Source organism: Saccopteryx leptura, chromosome 7 (genome assembly GCF_036850995.1).
Source record: "Saccopteryx leptura isolate mSacLep1 chromosome 7, mSacLep1_pri_phased_curated, whole genome shotgun sequence".
Lineage (NCBI taxonomy): Eukaryota > Metazoa > Chordata > Mammalia > Chiroptera > Emballonuridae > Saccopteryx > Saccopteryx leptura.
The window spans coordinates 57,225,890-57,245,036 of NC_089509.1; the positions used below are offsets into that span (position 1 = coordinate 57,225,890).

General features: G+C 37.0%; 1 protein-coding gene across 1 annotated transcript in view; it reads right to left on the reverse strand.

The window, feature by feature from the left end:
* TLK1 (tousled like kinase 1) overlaps window positions 1–19,147 on the reverse strand; it is a 154,024-nt gene that overhangs the window by 72,822 nt on the left and 62,055 nt on the right. Inside the window, exon 3 of the mRNA XM_066346731.1 lies at window positions 17,671–17,742. Coding sequence (XP_066202828.1) covers window positions 17,671–17,742 — 72 coding nt within the window. The remainder of the gene's footprint in view (window positions 1–17,670; window positions 17,743–19,147) is intronic.

A 19,147-nucleotide genomic window follows, 5' to 3' on the forward strand; every position in this document is an offset into this window, starting at 1 on the left:
AAGAATCAACCATCTGCTTCTATTACCCTCCCTCCCCTCCTTCTGCAGCCAGTGATTCAACTGGTTCCGGTGTTGGCCCCAGGTACTGAGGATAGCTCAGTTGATTCAAGCATCGGCCCCAGACAGGGTTTCTTGGTGGATCCAGGTCGGGGCACATGCAGGAGTCTGTCTCACTATCTCCCTCCTCACACTTAAAAGAAAAAGAAAAAGGAAGGAAAAGAAAAAGAAAAGAAGGATACAGGCCTAAAATTAATTCTAAGACTGCAATGTATGACTAATGTGGGGTAAGAAGTTGTAAATAGGTAATAAAACACTGAAAAGTTGAACAAAGTAAAAGATGAGAAAGGGAAACTTAGATACACCTAAATTAGCCTATAAAGTAAATGTCTTTCTTCTTTACAAACACAGCAATTTGTCCCTTCCTATGAACTTTAATCTCTGTCACCTATGTTTTAGGTAACTACCTGGTGTTAACCTTTAACCTCACTCTCACCTCATAGATTTATTTAGGACTGTTCTGTCAGCCCAAATGGACCATAACCTTCTAAAAAGAAAGTACCATGGGCCTCTGAAGAAACATAGACTAAGAAATCAGACTCTGGGTCCCTTATTTACTATAACTCTCAGCAAGTCATTTAACCCAAGACTCAATTTTCTCATCAATTTTAAATGTGATAATACAGGTACATAGGAGGCCCGTGGATATGATATGAGAAACATACCACAAACATACCTAGCACAGCATTTGGAACTAGAAATGTCAGTGATCACTGAAATTCTGAATGGCTATCCTTCTGAAACTATAAATATCCATGTACTTTTATGTTTTTCAAAACTTCAGTCATGTGTCACCTGTTTAATGATCAGGAATTTCTACCCTAATAACCTACACATAACTTGTAGGGCTTGTAAAATAAGCACATTTCCTCTTTAAGGTCTCATTTAACTCTGTTCTCAACAAGCCACAGAACCTATAGTTTAAGATCCTAAGTATTATATCACTAGCCCTCAGGCAAATGTGCATTAAACGGTTTTTTAGTTTTGAATTTAAATAAATCTGAGCAACACCTATATTACACAAAACAAAAACTCTCAATGAAGCTTATTGCTGTCAATCTTACTGAGTCACTCATCTATATATGAACTTATTTGGGTGATTTAGAACCTTGAGGATTTAGGATATGCAGAATCGTACCAAATACTTAATCTCTTCTAAAATGGCTCATCCCTGAGAAAGAGTGAAATATTTGTGATTTTCATAGAATACTATCTGTGATTTTCAAACTATATTCCAGAGATACCTTGGGGGAGAGGAGGTCGTGCCTCAAGTTATGTATTAAAGGGGAGCTAGAAGGGAAAGAAGGAGCAGGTGACTGGGCTAAAGTTCTAGTCAACCAGAGACACATCCTATCCTCCCCTCCTCCCGTCTCTACAAACTCAGAATGTCTCATCTTAATACTGAGAATCTATATTAGACTTACTCTGAAGAAAGTTCAAGGATTTAAAAAAGTTGAAAAGCCCTGATCTTGACTAATGATTTCCTACAAAATCCAAGCGATATAAATCAGGCCCCCTTTGTATTTGCATGAGGTGTAAAATTAGCACATATTTACCATTTTACATAGAACACTTTCAAGCTTATTTTTGCTGTTAATGCCATTTCTTCCTTTTCTATTATTTTCTCAATTATTGCACTATAACTGACCACAATAAGGAAGGATTAATAGGGAAGGCAAAATAATATGATCTGGCTTTAAAGTAAAGAAGGAAATGATAAAAAGTCAAAGAATTCCAACATACAAGTGAACTAGTGGTTAGGAGAAAAATGATGAGACTCGTATTCTTTAAATCAATTTAGCTTTGTAAATGCTAATTTGTAATCATACCAAAACCTGAATGATGACTCTGGCATTTAAATGTTCCATGATATTAGTGTGAAATTTACACAGTATTTACTAGCAGTTGAAAGTATGCTTCAAAAACAAAGACAGCCTGACCAAGCAGTGGCACAGCGGATTGAGTGTCAACCTGGGATGCTGAGGACCCAGGTTTGAAACCCGAGGTCGCCGGCTTGATCATGGGCTCATTCAGCTTGAGCTTGGGCTCACCAGCTTGAACCCGGGGGGTTTCCAGCTTGAGCATGAGATCATATACATGACCCCAAGGTCGCTCATATACATGACCTCAAGGTCGCTGGCTTGAGCAAGGGGTCACTGGCTAAGCTGAAGCCCCCCAGTCATAGCATATATGAGAAAGCAATCAATAAATAACTAAAGTGCTGCAACAAGTTGATGCTTCTCATCTCTCTCCCTATCTGTCCTTCTCTCTGTCTCTCTTTTTCTCACTAAAAGAAAAAAACCACACAAAAAAGTCTAAAGGACTCAAGAGGTAACAGTGATATAATTGTTTCACTGAAACTTGAGTCAGTGATTATTAAAGGTTATCTTGTGGTTTCTTGGTTTTTCTTAAAAATAAATGTGCCCTTCTCCAATGCAAATGATACCAAATGTAAGAAAACAAAACAAATAAACCTTAATACTGTTACAGAATGAAGGAAATAAATCAATATAGATTGTTCCATGAAAACAGATAATTACCTCTATAGGCCTCCAACTAAAGTGATATTTAAAATGATCATCATAACTGCATTATAGAAAATTGTAACAGTATGAGAAAAAATATAACATCAAAATAAGAGAAAGGGTGGATTTCCTCGACCTGGAAATGCTGAGGTCGCCAGTTCGAAACCCTGGGCTTGCCTGGTCAAGGCACATATGGGAGTTGATGCTTCCAGCTCCTCCCCCTTCTCTTTCTCTGTCTCTCTCTCCTCTCTCTCCCTCTCTGTCTCTCTCCCTCTCTGTCTCTCCTCTCTAAAAATGAATAAATAAAATAAAATAAAATAACCTCTAGGCAGCCACAGTGGTGATGCTGGATAAGCATCATTTTGAAAAATAAATAAATAAAAATAAGAGAAAGGAGTGGATGTTAAAATTTATTCTTCACCTCTACCTTAGAGTTCATTAGCCCTGACTGAACAGACAAAAGAATAATCAGATATTATCATCACCAATAAAATTACTCTACTTACGGTAATAGACAGATATAGTTAATTTCTTTCTGTTAAGTGAGAAATACTTTGAAATAGAAAGAAAAACCAATTGAACCTTAAATAATATCCCTAAAAAAATATTTAATCCTGAAACTTTGTCAGAATGAATTCTTTCTGATCAATTCACGTGGCCAAAGATTAGTTTCAAAAACATCACTCATTTACTACTCCAATGATTCATATAGTTTATACTCAGGTATCAAATTCAAGGTCACTATACTTTGAATAAACAGCATGACGCCTCTTTTTTGCCTGCAGCTGGTAATAACAATACTCAATTTTTATCCACATATCTAGGAAAAACTTATTAAATTGGATGTCAGACAGTAAAATGCTGAAGCAATCTTTTGTTACTCTAATGACACATATCAAAACAGCACTGAACAAAAAAGGAAAATCTGCAGCCTTATAAAATAGTCAATGTAAAATAGATGTTTTATTCAAATAAATTTTAAAAAGTCTAAAGCACTCAAGAAGTAACAGTGATATAATTAAATATTTCATTTGGAACTTAAATCAGTGATTATTAAAGGTTATCAAAGTACAAGGTATTGTTTCTTTCAAATTTTTGCTATAAAAATTAGTTTAGAAGAACACTAAAATTCTGTTGTAAAAATTATCCTTTAAAAAATTTTCTTTGCTGTTTGTATCCAATTTAAATTTACATAAAAACTATCATGAAATACCGGCCCTGGCCGGTTGGCTCAGTGGTAGAGCCTCGGCCTGGCGTACAGAAGTCCGGGGGTTCAATTCCCGGCCAGGGCACACGGGAGAAGCGCCCATCTGCTTCTCCACCCCTCCCCCTCTCCTTCCTCTCTCTCTCTCTTCCCCTCCAGCAGCCAAGGTTCCATTGGAGCGAAGATGGCCCCGGGGCTGGGGATGGCTCCTTGGCCTCTGCCCCAGGCGCTAGTGGCTCTGGTCGTGACAGAGCGACGCCCCCTGGTGGGCGTGCCGGGTGGATCCTGGTCGGGCACATGCGGGAGTCTGTCTGACTGTCTCTCCCTGTTTCCAGCTTCAGAAAAATACAAAAAAAAAAAAAACTATCATGAAATATGTTCATCCTAAATTAAGGATGATTTTGAACTGGCATGACCTGAAATTCACGCAGCCTGTAACTGCCTAAGAGTCAAATTTTAATATTGAGAACTATTACCTAGAAATGTTTGCTTAAATCTTTGACACCTAAAAGATCACTGCTATATTGCTGATTTCAGTATTAGTGAAAAAAGTGTATGTATGCAACGTTTTGGGATCCTAACACTAAATAAGAGCATTTCCTTGCTATTCAAAGTAAATCCAATTAACATATCAATAATTTTAGTGTGGCCTATTTTCTGCTGCACTGCTTTTATTATTTAATAATATGTAACATCCAAGACAGTAGCAAGATAATGAGACAAATTTGGGTAGCCACCCAACTAAAATGTGTGCTGTCTTATATTGTTGCAAGTGTGCAACAGTTTGTATTTTTTAAAGCCTGAAAGATTTTTACTTCCTTCATAAATATACAGCATTCACAACCATATCAGTACGGAAGGAAATATAATCCTAAAACAGTCTTACTCTCAATTTTTAAAAACTACCTAACTTCCCATACTCACAGATTGACGTCTTAAACTCCTACCACCTGGACCCATTTTAATTTGCATTAACACAGATTTAAAAGGAGCACATGTACTAAATCTTCAATATTGGTGAAATGTATACTGTTTGCTTTTTTTTTTTTTAATGTTTATTTTATTGACTTGTACAGAGAAGAAGAAGAAGAGAGAGAGAGAGAGAGAGAGAGAGAGAGAGACAGGAACATCTCCTGTATGTGCCCTGACCGGGGATCAAACAGACAACCTCTGTGCTTCATGACGATGCTCCAACCAATTGAGCTATTCAGCCAGAGCTGTTTGCCATTTTCTTGTCACTTATGTAGCATAATTATTTCTTGGCATTTTCCTTTCTCTGGCCTTCCCTTTAAAGCTTTATTTGTCAAATAGTATAAACCATAAAATTAAAATGAAGTTGGACTTTCTCCTCTGTTCATATAATCTTGTGAGTTGTTTTCAAATCATACTACCAGATTAAAACAGCCATACAGAGCAACTGTTCAGGAGAAAAATGTTTTTTCAAGATAATTTATTCTGAAAATGTTGGCATTTTGAGTATGTATAGTAGCAAAATTTAGGACAGTGATTTCATAACTTTTTCCCCATTGTGCCACTCATGATGAAGTAACATGTCCTGTACAATATCCCTATATTGAGCATAAAACCCTACAGTTCCTTATACAATTATTTCTAAGGGATAGACACTCTTACGTGTAACTGCCATCACAGCACATATACACGTTTAAAATTTTAAAGACTGTCAAACTGTACTTTCAAAGGCAGTATCAGTCTATACTTATTCTAACACTGTATAAGAATACCTACCAACCTAAGCTCTGTCTACCTGATGTCCTTTTTTAAAAAGGGTATTTCATTTTTGTTTTCTCTACGGAAGAATACAGTAATCAGAAAAAAGTATTTTTTAAAAGAAATTCTATCATTTATTTGTTAGTATTGATTCTCAGTGTTAATTATATATCAAATCACTTAGAACTCTTATTTGCAGTTCATGCTGGAGTACTCAATCCAAATTCAACCATTTCTGGTGGGAGACCAACGGAATTCTTAATTTTAAAAGCCTCCAAAAGTGATGCTGATGTATCATCAGGACTAGCAAAAGTCCATCTAGTAATGTCATATACTTCCGGCATATTCCACTTCAGAGAATCTCTAAAACTAAGAAGTTATTCTTTTCTTTCTTTTTTTTTTTTTTTATTCTACAGAGGCAGAGATAGACAGGGACAGACAGGAACGGAGAGAGATGAGAAGCATCAATCATTAGTTTCTTGTTGCGTGTTGCGACTTCTTAGTTGTTCATTGATTGCTTTCTCGTATGTGCCTTGACCGTGGGCCTTCAGCAGACCGAGTAACCCCTTGCTGGAGCCAGCGACCTTGGGTCCAAGCTGGTGAGCTTTTTGCTCAAACCAGATGAGCCTGCGCTCAAGCTGGCGACCTTGGGGTCTCGAACCTGGATCCTTCCGCATCCCAGTCTGACGCTCTATCTACTGCGCCACCGCCTGGTCAGGCAAGAAGTTATTCTTTATATAATCTTTCATTAAGAATTAAAGAGCAAAATTGTGACATATAGCAGAAAACTCAATAGGATATAAAGATGGCTAATCGGTTGTCGTGGTTACTCAAATTATTTTAGAAAATGAGAATTTCTTTAAAATACTAGCAAAAAAATCACTATGTTTTGCTGACATAAAAATATATCCAGCCCTGGCCGGCTGGCTCAGCGGTAGAGCGTCGGCCTAGCATGCGGAGGACCCGGGTTCGATTCCCGGCCAGGGCACACAGGAGAAGCGCCCATTTGCTTCTCTACCCCTCCGCCGCGCTTTCCTCTCTGTCTCTCTCTTCCCCTCCCGCAGCCAAGGCTCCATTGGAGCAAAGATGGCCCGGGCGCTGGGGATGGCTCTGTGGCCTCTGCCTCAGGTGCTAGAGTGGCTCTGGTCGCAACATGGCGACGCCCAGGATGGGCAGAGCATCGCCCCCTGGTGGGCAGAGCGTCGCCCCTGGTGGGCGTGCCGGGTGGATCCCGGTCGGGCGCATGCGGGAGTCTGTCTGACTGTCTCTCCCTGTTTCCAGCTTCAGAAAAATGAAAAAAAAAATATATATATATATATATATATATATATATCCAATACTTTAAAAGTTCGAATTTAAAAATTTGAAACCAAATTTCTCAGTAATGGCTACTTGTGCTGAATGCCCTTAAAATTCAATCTAAAAGCATATTTATCAGATAAAACATTTGTGAGGTGCTGTTAAGGCCAGACATATTTTGGACTGGCAAACTTGATGATTACTATAAATCATCTAAAATCTAAATGTTTCCAAAAAAGAATAGCATTTTTTCAACAGACTAGGATCACATTATCTTATTACTAAGTTATACACTCTCTTAGTTATGCAGAAAGAACATAGCACATTGGTTGAGAATATCACTTTGAAATAAAAGACACCTTGGAATTAGAATTGTGACTCGAATTAATCTTTGTGTGCTATGTTTCCATACTCAGAGATGTTAAACTTACGAGTTGTAATCTAGCTCCACAAGTAATGTGTTTAAACTGTATTTTCTCTTCTTTATTAATGGAGCGATTCTCCCAGAGATTTGCCCAGATCTCTAGAGGATATCTGGCAATACCTGGAGACATTTTTGGTTGCCACAACTGGGCCTATAGCTATCTCATGTGTTAGAGATGCTGCTAAACATCCTACATTGCTCAGGACAACCCCAACCCCAGCCTTACTCCAAGAATTATGTGATCCCAAATGTCAATAACATTAAAGTTTAGAAACCTTGTTTTGATGAATACATAATCATTAGTAACTGACACAAAAACTACCATGCTACAACTAAGGTGATGTTAAATATATTCATTCAACAAATATTTACTGACCACCTACACGGTCAGCAACTATACCAAGTTCCAATTTTAAAGTATGCCATTATTATTATTTATTATTATTATTATTATTATTATTATTATTACTTTTGGGGTTTTTTTGCAGGGTAGGGAGGGGGAGAGCTGAGAAGCATCAACTCATAATTGTGGCACTCTAGTTATTCATTGATTACTTCTCACATATGCCTTGACTGAGAGGCTCCAGCTGAGCTATTAAGTGACCCCTTGCTCAAGCCAGCAACCTTGGGCTTCAAGCCAGCAACCCGGTGCTGAAGCCGGCGACCCCACGCTCAAGCTGGTGAGCCTGCATTCAAGCCAGATGAGCCAGCATTCAAGCCAGCGACCTGAGTTTCAAACCTGGGACCTCAGCGTCCTAGGTAAACGCTCTAGCCACTGCACCACCACTAGTCAAGCTGTCTTCATTCTTTAAATGACCTGGCATTTTTCTCTTCTGATCTTGTTTTCATCAGTTGGTTTAGTGCTTTCTTGCTCTAAAAACTACTCACCCATCCACATTAAATGCACTTTTACAGCTATATGTCTACTTGTTAAATGGCTTATTACATTACTATTTCAAGATTTCATAATTTACAAGAAATCGCAAGATTATCTAAACATAGTGTGCCAGAATTTCCAAGCAGGGAGGCTGGGTACTTTTACTATGAAAAAGCTTCCCATATGATCCTGACACATACTCCTCTCACCTTTATAAAAAAAATGAAAAAGTCACAAGTGCCTGACCAGAGGTGGTGCAGTAGACAGCATCAATTTGGGATGCTGAGGTCCCAGGGTCAAAACTCTAAGGTTGCTAGTTTGAGCGCAGTCTCACTAGCTTGAGTGGGGTTACTGACATAAATAATCCCATGGTCATCTGAGCAAGGTCACTGGCTCAGCCCCCGTCAAGGCACATATGAAAAGTAATCAAAAAAAACTAAAGTGCCACAACTACAAGTTGATGTTTCTTATCTCTCTCTCTTCTTGCCTTCCTCCTCTTGCACGTGCTAAAAATTAATTAATAATAAATAAAATAAAAACAGAGTCAATAGTAGACCCACATTTGGTTTCCATCTCACTTTTCTTTTCTGAAGAATAAGGACATGTATATTCAACCAGTATAGACCCATTCTTTTGCTGATGATCCTATCATATAAAATATTTTAGGGTAAGACACTAACTTATAGCTGAATATAGTTCCTATAAGAGCATGTCCTTTAATGTTAGTGGTAGAATTAAATACAGTTTTTTCCTTTTAAATAAAAGTTTACAAATAATTCCAGGATTTTCACAGGAACTTTTACATCCTGCCATTTTTAGAGTATTCATTTTAATAAGGGAGAGAAAAAAAACTATTTCATTGAGATAATATATTTATTAGTGTAACAAAATGCACAATTTTGCATGCAGACACAGAGTGCTCTCCTTCAAAACAACACTGATATTGTATATAGCAACACTGTTATATGCAATGTCTTAGTAAAATAGAAATAATAATACTTAGTAAGATTTAGGTTTATTACCTAAAATAATAAAAAGTGAGAAAACACTACCAGCTGGATGATAAGAAGAAAACAGTGGAACTCATCATATAGACCACCACAAAGATCATTTATCAGGCTTAAACATTTTAGAAAATAATGCAGGCAGCGGGATACAAAGAATACTTCTTTAAAATGACTAGGTGTCTAACTATCTTGAGAAGCTGAACAGATTTAAACAGAATAAAGTAAAAAACAAGGTAATTCATTCAGGGGGAATAGGTATAAAAATATAACTTTCAGTAATATTCAAACCATAAATTATTAAATTCATTTTCCAAGTTTTCCTCTTTTTTACTGGGTACTCAGACTAAGACATTAAAGAAAAGATTTGTCCAGCCTGACCAGGTGGTGACACAGTGGATAGTGCATTGACCAGGGACACTGAGGAACCAGGTCTAAAACCCTGAGGTCGCTGGCTTGAGTGTGGGATCACAGACATGACCCCATGATTGCTGGCTTGAGCCCAAAGGTTGCTGACTTGCGCAAGTGGTAACTGACTCAGCTGGAGCCCCTGGATCAAGGCACATGTGAGAAAGCAATCAATGAACAACGAAAAGTGCTGGAACAAGTTGATACTTCTCATCTCTCTCTCTCCCTTCCTGTCTGTCCGTCTCTCTCTCTCACTAAAAACAAACAAACAAACAAAAAATCTCCCCAAAAAACCCTGTCCAGATTATAACATATATATACACAAGAAAAACTTTGATGAATTAAAAAAAATTAATCTAGCCTGACCAGACGATGGTGCTGTGGATAGAACGTTGACTTGGGACACTGAGGATCCAGGTTCAAAACCCCAAGGTCGCCGGCTTGAGCACAGGCTCACCAGCTTGAGCGCAGTCACTTGCTCTGCTGGAGCCCCCCACCTCAAGGCACATATGAGAAAGCAATCAATGAACAACTAAGATGCCGCAACAAGTTGATGCTTCTCATCTCTTTCCCTTCCTGTCTGTCCCTTTCTATCCCTGTCTCTCTCTCTTGCAGAAAAAGAAAAAAGAAAAAAGATTTAATCTAAAACCTAAAGTTTAAGATTAGTATTACCTCTGTTTTCAAATAGAATCATGACTTCCAACCTATCCTGGGTACCTAAGTAGTCACTGAGAAAACATTCAAGCTAAATACTATTAAGGAGGCAAAAAAAACCAACCAACCAAACAAAAAAACTAGAGATGGGTATGTATAGAAAAACAAGGTTAAACACAGGAAATGCTCTTATCACTCTCCTAATATAGCCAATTTACTAAGAACAGAAGACAACCCATTTAATCAATTTATACAAGTTTATGTGTAACTTTAAAATGCCTTCTTTTAGAAAAAGAGAATTTATATTTAAAAACCTATTAAACAACTCTATCACTAGTTCTAGAAATGGAAATAATGCCCTCCTAAAGCCAGGTTCAAATAAGTTAAAGGCCTAATTCCCCAGTGTTCTTAATTTCTACTTCCTCTAAAATATATGAATAAGAAATCAAATACAATGTGGCCATTTAAAAGGTCTTTAAAAAACTAGCAAAGCAAAAGTAGTAATGCTTCAGTGTCTTCAATACCATAACTTTACCTCAAATGAGGGGAAAAAATATGTTTCCAGATTACTTTCAAAAAGTCAATTCAAATGATAAAGCTAATCAAATCTGCATTCATGAAATGGTCTTAATTAATCATAGTCAGAGGTGAATAAAGAAAATCAAGGCACATATCTATATTATAGTCTTTTTTTCTTATTTATTTGAAAGAGAGAATGAGAGAGAAGCATCAACTCACAGTTGCTTCACTTTAGATGTGTATTGGTTGCTTCTCGTATGTTTCCTGACTAGGAATCACACTTCAGGCTCAGGGGCCCTTTGCTCAAACTGGCAACCTTTGGGATCATGCTGGTGACCCTGAGATCATGTCAACGATCCTGTACTCACTCAAGCCAGCAACCTCAGCATCCTGGGTTGACATTCTATCCACTGTGTCACCACTGGTCAGGCTATCTTATATTCTTTCATTACAATTATTATAATTCTGAAAGTGGATCTATGTTTAAATGTCTAGGTGCAACAACTCTTCCAATTTCAATATACCTATAACTTAAAATATCTTTAATCTTAAATAACTCAAAAATCCCCAAATATATCTGGATAAGAAATAAACAGTAATTTAATGCCGTGCTAAGGGTTACAGCGAGTCAAAAAAACCTGATAATTAGATAATTACCCAGGAAGGGAAAATAGAGATAGAATATATTTTAAATTGTTCAACTTTGATTCAAGTTATATATAAAGTAGTATTAAAGAAGATAAGTATTAAAGATTAAATTGAGGCAAAAATAGAATAATTTGATATGTATCTGTTTTGCAAACATTACTGTATAGCAGGGGTCGCCAAACTTTTTACACAGGGGGCCAGTTCAGACCGTTGGAGGGCCGGACTATAAAAAAAACTATGGACAAATTCCTATGCACACTGCACATATCTTATTTTAAAGTAAAAAAACAAAATGGGAACAAATACAATATTTAAAATAAAGAACAAGTAAATTTAAATCAACTAACTGACCAATATTTCAATGGGAACTATGCTCCTCTCACTGACCACCAATGAAAGAGGTGCCCCTTCCAGAAGTGCGGCGGGGGCCGCATGTGGCCCGCAGGCCGTAGTTTGGGGACCCCTGCTGTATAGTGTATTATATGCAAGCATATCAGTAGATGCATAAGTAGATTTAAATGTGCTTCTCTAACATTATTAAAGATGATGGAATTCAATATTTTTATTCAGCCTAATATTTAGTCACCCCTCAGTAATAAATAAAATAAAGCAGAAAACTATATTCTAGAACATTCCAAAGAAGAGGTAGGGAGGACAAATGGTTATGGTATTAATATTCATTATAGATTCCAAATGAGCTCTAAGATACACAATTTATCTTAGCATCTGGGGTAAGGTAGAGTGGGAACAGCAACTGTACAGAATTTAGAAAAGTAGAGGTCTTTGTGTTTATAAACAGAAGGGTCCTGGAAGAATTGCAAATAGGTGGATCAAAGCAAAATACTGAAAACCAAAAAAAAAACATGGTCTCCTTCTTGTATTCTCATAAAATAATCTGGACTTTTAGCTAGCAGATAAATCACACAGACCATGTTTCTAACTCCTTTGGGCATTCTAAAACATAAAAAAAAAAAGGATGAGTAACCCCTTCTCTGTCCCTCCCATAATGTGTATCATTCTCCTCATATCCACAACCCATTCATGATTCTTTCTGTCTGCTGATAACCTTTATTTTCACTGTGAATTAAGAGAAAGGTTATTAGGTTTGGAAGTTCATCAAAAGAAAGGCTCTACTCCATTATACTCTCATGTCATACTCACTACAATCAGCTTTATTTTAAAACTATTTTAGGAAGGAAGAAAATAGTTTAAAAAAAAAGTCTGCTCTTAGTCATTTCTGCCTACAAAGAACCCTGCTCATCAGCCTCTAGCTCTCCCCATTCATCCAGTCGGAGAAAGAGGTGTTGAGCTTCGGTTCTATTTTCTCCTCTCTTCCGCACGTTCCTGGTCCTGTCATAGCTCTGCTATGACCCCTCCTTAGCACAGAACATGTCAGGCCTGTTAAGTCTCCTTTCCTTCACAGTCAAGATTCTGCAAGGGCTGTCAATATTTGCTGTCACTATTTCCTCATTTTCCAAAGCTTCCTCAACCAATTATAATCTGGCCTCTTGCTCCTATTAATCTACTAAAACTAAGCCTAAGTGACAAACTCTTAGTCACTTTTTACCATCATTATCTTATATGACTTCTGAGACATATAGTTCTACTCATTATTCTTCTTCACTTTCTCTTCTTTTCCTTCCTACTATCTATTCACCTCCTTCGTCCAGAACACCCGTCTTGGCTGTTAACATTTCCTATAGTTGCACAAACTATCAGGATGAATTTGCCTATAAAAGCAGTTTTTAAAGTTTTGGGTCCCAGAACTCCTCTATAAACTCTTAAAAAGATGTTGAGGACCTCAAAAGAGCTCTTATTTATGTTGTTTATAACTATCGATATTTTACCATTTTAGAATTTAGAACTAAAAAACTTTTAAACACCAGAATACATCAGAATACATCAGCACACAATCCATAATTGTCAGTTATATCATCACGTGTCATACAGCCTCTGGAAATGTTCACTAAAGTCATGAGAAAATGAAAAATTTTAAAGCCAAATATGTTTTAGCATTATTTTTTAAAAGGTAAATAATGTCGTAGTACTGTTATAAATTGTTTTAACCTGTGGACTCCCTGAAAGTCTCAGGGACCCCCAGGAATTCTCAGACCACACAGTCGTTTCACCCCTATGTAGAAACTCCCAAGTCTTTATGCTAGCCTGACCCCTCTTTCTTTCCTGAGTTATCACTTAAAGCTAGGTACCTTTAATAAATCCTAAAATCCTCCCTTTCCTTCTTTACCCTCATGCAGTCATCAAACTCTACTGAATATACTTTTAAAATCTAGTGAAATTTAAGAGCCTGTTAGAGAAATGCAAACCCCCACCCCCGACCTTTACACAGGAGACTCCTTGGTAATCCACTTGCACATTACCTGTGGAAGCATGGGCCTGGGTGAGGAAAGCATCAATAACCAAAGGTGGAGCATCTGAAGGGGAAGGCACATCCAAAAGGCAAACTTGAAAACACTAAATTAGAATCCCTCCACTTGAAGTGTTTCCTCTTAATAATAAACCTTGGAGGCCTGAAATTTTGTAAAGGCATGGTATTCCTCAAGTAAATGACCTTCCCAACTTAGGTTTTACTTCTATCCAGTCTCATCCTCTCCCCACTGCCACCTGGAGGCCTTTTTCATCTCTACTTTGTCCCTTCGCCCCCACACCCCATTCCAGCGACTCTCCCTCAGCCAGATAAAAAGCCCAAATTCCTTATTAGGAAATAAAACGACTTTGGAACTCTGACCCCTGCCTATTTTTCACCTTTCTTGTAAACCAGAATCACCTCTACAGCATGGTCTTTTTCTAAGCTCCTCAGGGGATCTAAAGTCCAGTTGGGGTTGAAATCACTGCCTTGTTTTAAACACAACTATTTACCAAGCTTCCCTGCAAAAGCAAAAGCACATCCTAGTCCTTCTGTCTGCCTTCTTCTCATACTTTGCCCTTGTCCTCTGAAATAAATGCATAGTCTTTCTTTACAACTATCATTTCTTCTTTGAAGAAAGACCTCTCTCTCTCCTCTTCCCTCCCCCAACCCTCTTCCTTGCAGGCAGATGAAATTATGGGTTTCTTGCTCTTTGATCCCATTGCACATTGTGCTTACACCTATTATAATAGCCCACACTGCTTATAAAGTAGTCTGTCCTACTTGACACTGGTCCTTCTGAAGGCAGTGATAATAGCCTATTCATCTTATATTCTCTGTGTTTGGGTACATAGGTTAGAAGATAATAGATAAGCAATAAATGATTAGCGAAAATACAGTAAATTTTTGGAGCCAGTTGAATAGACCTAGAGTGATATAAAATAAAGCGAAACAAGATCAACACCTTCCTACCTACTAGGCAATTTCGTTAATAAAAGGAAAAACCTTTCAATCTACAATTCTACATTTAGAAATAAAAGGCAAATTCATATATGAATTCATATATTAACTAAAATAAAAAATTTCAGTTGAAGTAAATTCAATGGAGCTAAAAGTAAATACCAGATGCTTTTCAGTTTTAATAGTAAAAGGACAGAAGAAAATAGGAGGGTTCTGGGTATTTGAAGAGTACCGGGTAGGAGGATACAGAGTAGGGGAAGCTAAAATCTTCATAATTGCTAAGAGGGACTCAACAGATAATGTCTAACTGATGAAACAAAATAGCAATATATGCATATTATTTACATTATAAAATAGGAAAATAAAAAAAAGGGTGTGAAAAGGGTGGGAGGTAGAGAACTGCTTTTAAATAAAATATTAAACCTTTTAGTACTATTTGTTTATAACAACAGAAAGCTATTATTTTTTTTTAAAGTAATGATCATGGAATGAATTACCAAAAAAGTAAAATGACATCAGAAGACAATGGAATACTACATAAAACTACGAGGTATACTGGGAAAGAAAGAAGTACTTCTACAATTTATTGTTTACTTCCAGCAACTTAACTTGATAGTCTGTGAATACCAGTATCTTGATTTGTATGAAATTTCACCCTAAGGGAATTCATTAAGGTATGCAGTACAGAAATAAAACCTGGGAATCATTTTCCAGACATGTAGCTTCCTATAATGGAAAGACATAAATAAGTAAATAAATAAATAAATAAATAAATAAAATTGCTTCTTCAAGAGCGTCAGCCTGGCATGTGGAAGTCCCAGGTTCAATTCCCGGCCAGGGCACACAGGAGAAGTGCCCATCTGCTTCTCCACCCATCCCCATTTCCTTTCTCTCTATCTCTCTCTCCCCTCCAGGAGCCAAGGCTACATTGGACCAAAGTTGGCCTGGGTGCTAAGGATGGCTCCATGGCCTCCGCCTCAGGTACTAGAATGGCTCCAATTGCAATGGAGTACTGCCCCAAATGAGCCGAGCATCACCCCCTGGTGGGTATGCTGGGTGAATACTGGTCAGGTGCATGTGGGAGTCTGTCTGTCTGTCTCCCTGCTTCTCACTTCAGAAAAATACACACACACAAAAATTTGCTTCTTCAAATGTTAAGGTAATGTATAATCTGTAGTCATTTCCAAAATATTGTTCGACTTGACTTAACCATTAATTTCTAAAACTTCCAGATAGAGAACACAGAACAGCAAAAGTCAAAAGATTTTTAAGATTTTCTATTGCTGCCCTTAATCTGAAATTTTCTATACAAAAAAAGCACTAAGGACATACAATGATGAACCAAATTATATTTCATTGCAAATGCCACTATGCTCTTTAAAAAAAATTTTTTTTTAACTAAAAATATAGCCAAAAACGATCCTTGGAATTCTTTAAAGAGAAGCTGTCTTATATCTTATAGACTGATTCCTTTGAAGGAATCAAATAGTGCATTTGTAAAGAACATAGAAATATGTTATAGGTGATCTTACTTTTTACTATGTTTAGCTATTTTAAGAAATCAAAAGTACCAGATTTGGTGAACAGAAAAGGGAAATATCTAAAATTATTTTATCGCTCTTTATAGCATAAAAGCCTATAAAAAAGAGGGAGTATGAAAAATTTCTAAATAGACCCAAATCTGGAAATATAAAGAAATATTTCAAAGTGCAAGAAACATAAAGTGAAAATATTGTTGATACAGTTTTTGTAAAACTATCCTTTGTCTAGATCTAAACCTACAATTTTTAAAGGCTCAATTAAAAAAAAAACCAACAACACTAAACTGTGACAATCTGGTGCTATACGGGCTACTAACGCTTACCTCAAGGGAACCTACTGCAGATAAAGTCCCGTCACTTGCACAGTCCTTTCAGCTGCCTGCCCGTGGTCTCTGTGGAAGGGAAAGCCTGATGAGTGAGAGCCCCATGCCACACTCCTTTGGAGTGTCAGGGTGCCTGCACAGATCTGCACAAAACTGTCTACCTAGAGAGTCCTAGATGCTTTCCACCACATAGGGCTGAAAAAGATGCCACCTTCACTATTCCCTTTCCACTGAACACCAGAACTGAATGACTAAGGGTTACTGAGTGCTAACAATCTTTTACTATTATCAAGGTGACATATCTGCACTAACCCAAATAGAAAAAAGACTAAAATGGATCAAGTAGAAATAAGTTAACAATGACAGGGAAAACATATACACACAGACACATACACACATATACACTGAAAAGTAAGTGACAGAACTCTATAATCTGAGAAGAGACAATATTACAGGCTATCTCCACAAAAAGGGAAGTTACAGCATCAACATGGAAATGCTAAAACTTAGAAATTCCTGTCTACACATTTTAAAAAGATGCCATCAAGAATATCATGCTCAATATGAACCATGGATCTAAATGACTACTTATAAAATCCAGTGTGTTTTCTTACTGGGATCAGTAAGTGGGTGGGAGGGGAGGAGACTTTTCAAATATTTTTAAGCAAGAAAAATGAAAATCAACAGCATACAATTTTACAAGAAATTTCAAAAAGAGAAAAAAAACCTTATGCCTGTATCTCAGAAATTAAAAAAACCCAAAAAACCCTTACTGAGAGCCAAACTAAGAGGAAATATTAGGAAAAATAATAGAAAACTGTGAAACAATGTATTTCAAAAACCACCTCCATCTCCTAGAATTAGGAATGGCTATTAATTGTCTTCCATTAAGAACACCTATACCACAAGTTCACCTACATGACCAAAGCAACGATATTTTCTTTCTATTGCCAAATACAGTCTTCAGTCTGAATGCTTGCTCCATAAGGCCAGAATAAAATGCTCCTACAAAATACCTACAAAGCATTAATATCCAGTGCAAGAATTGATGAAGGAAAAAAGCCTATTTAATATTTTAAAAAGGTGGTTAGGCTTTTACTTTAATAGCACCGTATTTAAAATGAAGCTACTTACCTCTGATTCTTTGTCACTTAAAGATCCCAAGCTTCCAAAACTGTGATTAGAGCTTTCATTATTTGTTGAGGCCTGTTAAAGATTTTTAAAAAGGTAAAAATTAGGAGTAATTTTAAATGAAACATATTACAAAGTAAATAATCTAGCTTCATAAGTTTAAATAAAGTATAATTCCTTTAAGCAAATTTACGCACGGAAGTCAAATGAAGTAAAAATAAAATATACCAACCTCTTATTACTATAAATATCTTTAAAAGTTTTATCAAGTCAATGAATTTCTGCTGTATTTTAGGAACAGACTTAGCTGATTTTTTAGAATACCAAATTCAGGAGCAAAGGAACTGGGCTATTGTTAGGATAACAAGATCCCTAAAATAACCATATGACAAAAAACTAATGTTTCCTTTAACAAATATTAGTTGTGCTCCTTCATTCTCATCACAATCTTATCAAATCCCATCCCATCACATCCACACCCATTTGCCTCTCTTCCTATTAACATACGGGACAATCTGAGTTTTTGTTTGTTTTGGTTTAGTGTTTTAAGAGAAATTTTTATCATCCTGACCGTTTTAATTGCTTTGCTCAAGAGTTTCTACACTTCCTTTACAAATTTTTGAACTATGACAAACAGAAATGAGTTATTATTTGGCAGAAGCTGTTTGCTATGTTTGCAATATGTTTCTATGATACTTATTATTCTGTGGTATTGTTTGAACCACCATTATTAGAGCAATGTCTTCCAGGAATGTTTAGGCCAGAGGATGGCAGGCTGGGACATATATGCCAAAGATGATGTACAAATGAACTTCATGTGCAGGCAGGCCAGATGACAGCCGCTTTCTTTTAATCTGTAAAAGTAGCTGTTAATCCTACTATTAAAAGGTTGCAAATTGGACTATAATTACTGTTAAGACTAATTTCCAAACTGATGACTGAGCTATTACATACATGTCCAGTACTATGCTGGACACTGTAAAGGTTGTTTCCAACACAAATAGCACTCAAATTTTTTTTAAAATTTTTATTTATTCATTTTAGAAAGGAGAGAGAGAGGGAGAGGAGAGAGAGACAGAGAGAGAGAAGGGGGGAGGAGCAGGAAGCATCAACTTCCATATGTGCCTTGACCAGGCAAGCCCAGGGTTTCAAACCGGCGACCTCTGCATTTCCAAGCCGACGCTTTATCCACTGCGCCACCACAGGTCAGGCCAACACTCAAATTGATTAAGATTCAAGAACTATAATTTAAGCACAGCAAGATGATGAAACTTGAAACAAAGAACACCATAAACAGCAATTAAGAAATGATAAACTAGAAAGACTCAGGGGCAACGGAGGCAGTGGCAACATTTTTTGAGCAGCCTCTAAATCCCCACGTAAAAATATAAACCCCAAACCTACACACATTTACATCAAAACTGATGATTAGGAATCTCTACAAAATAGCAGGTGGGAACAGATCACCAACAACATAGGA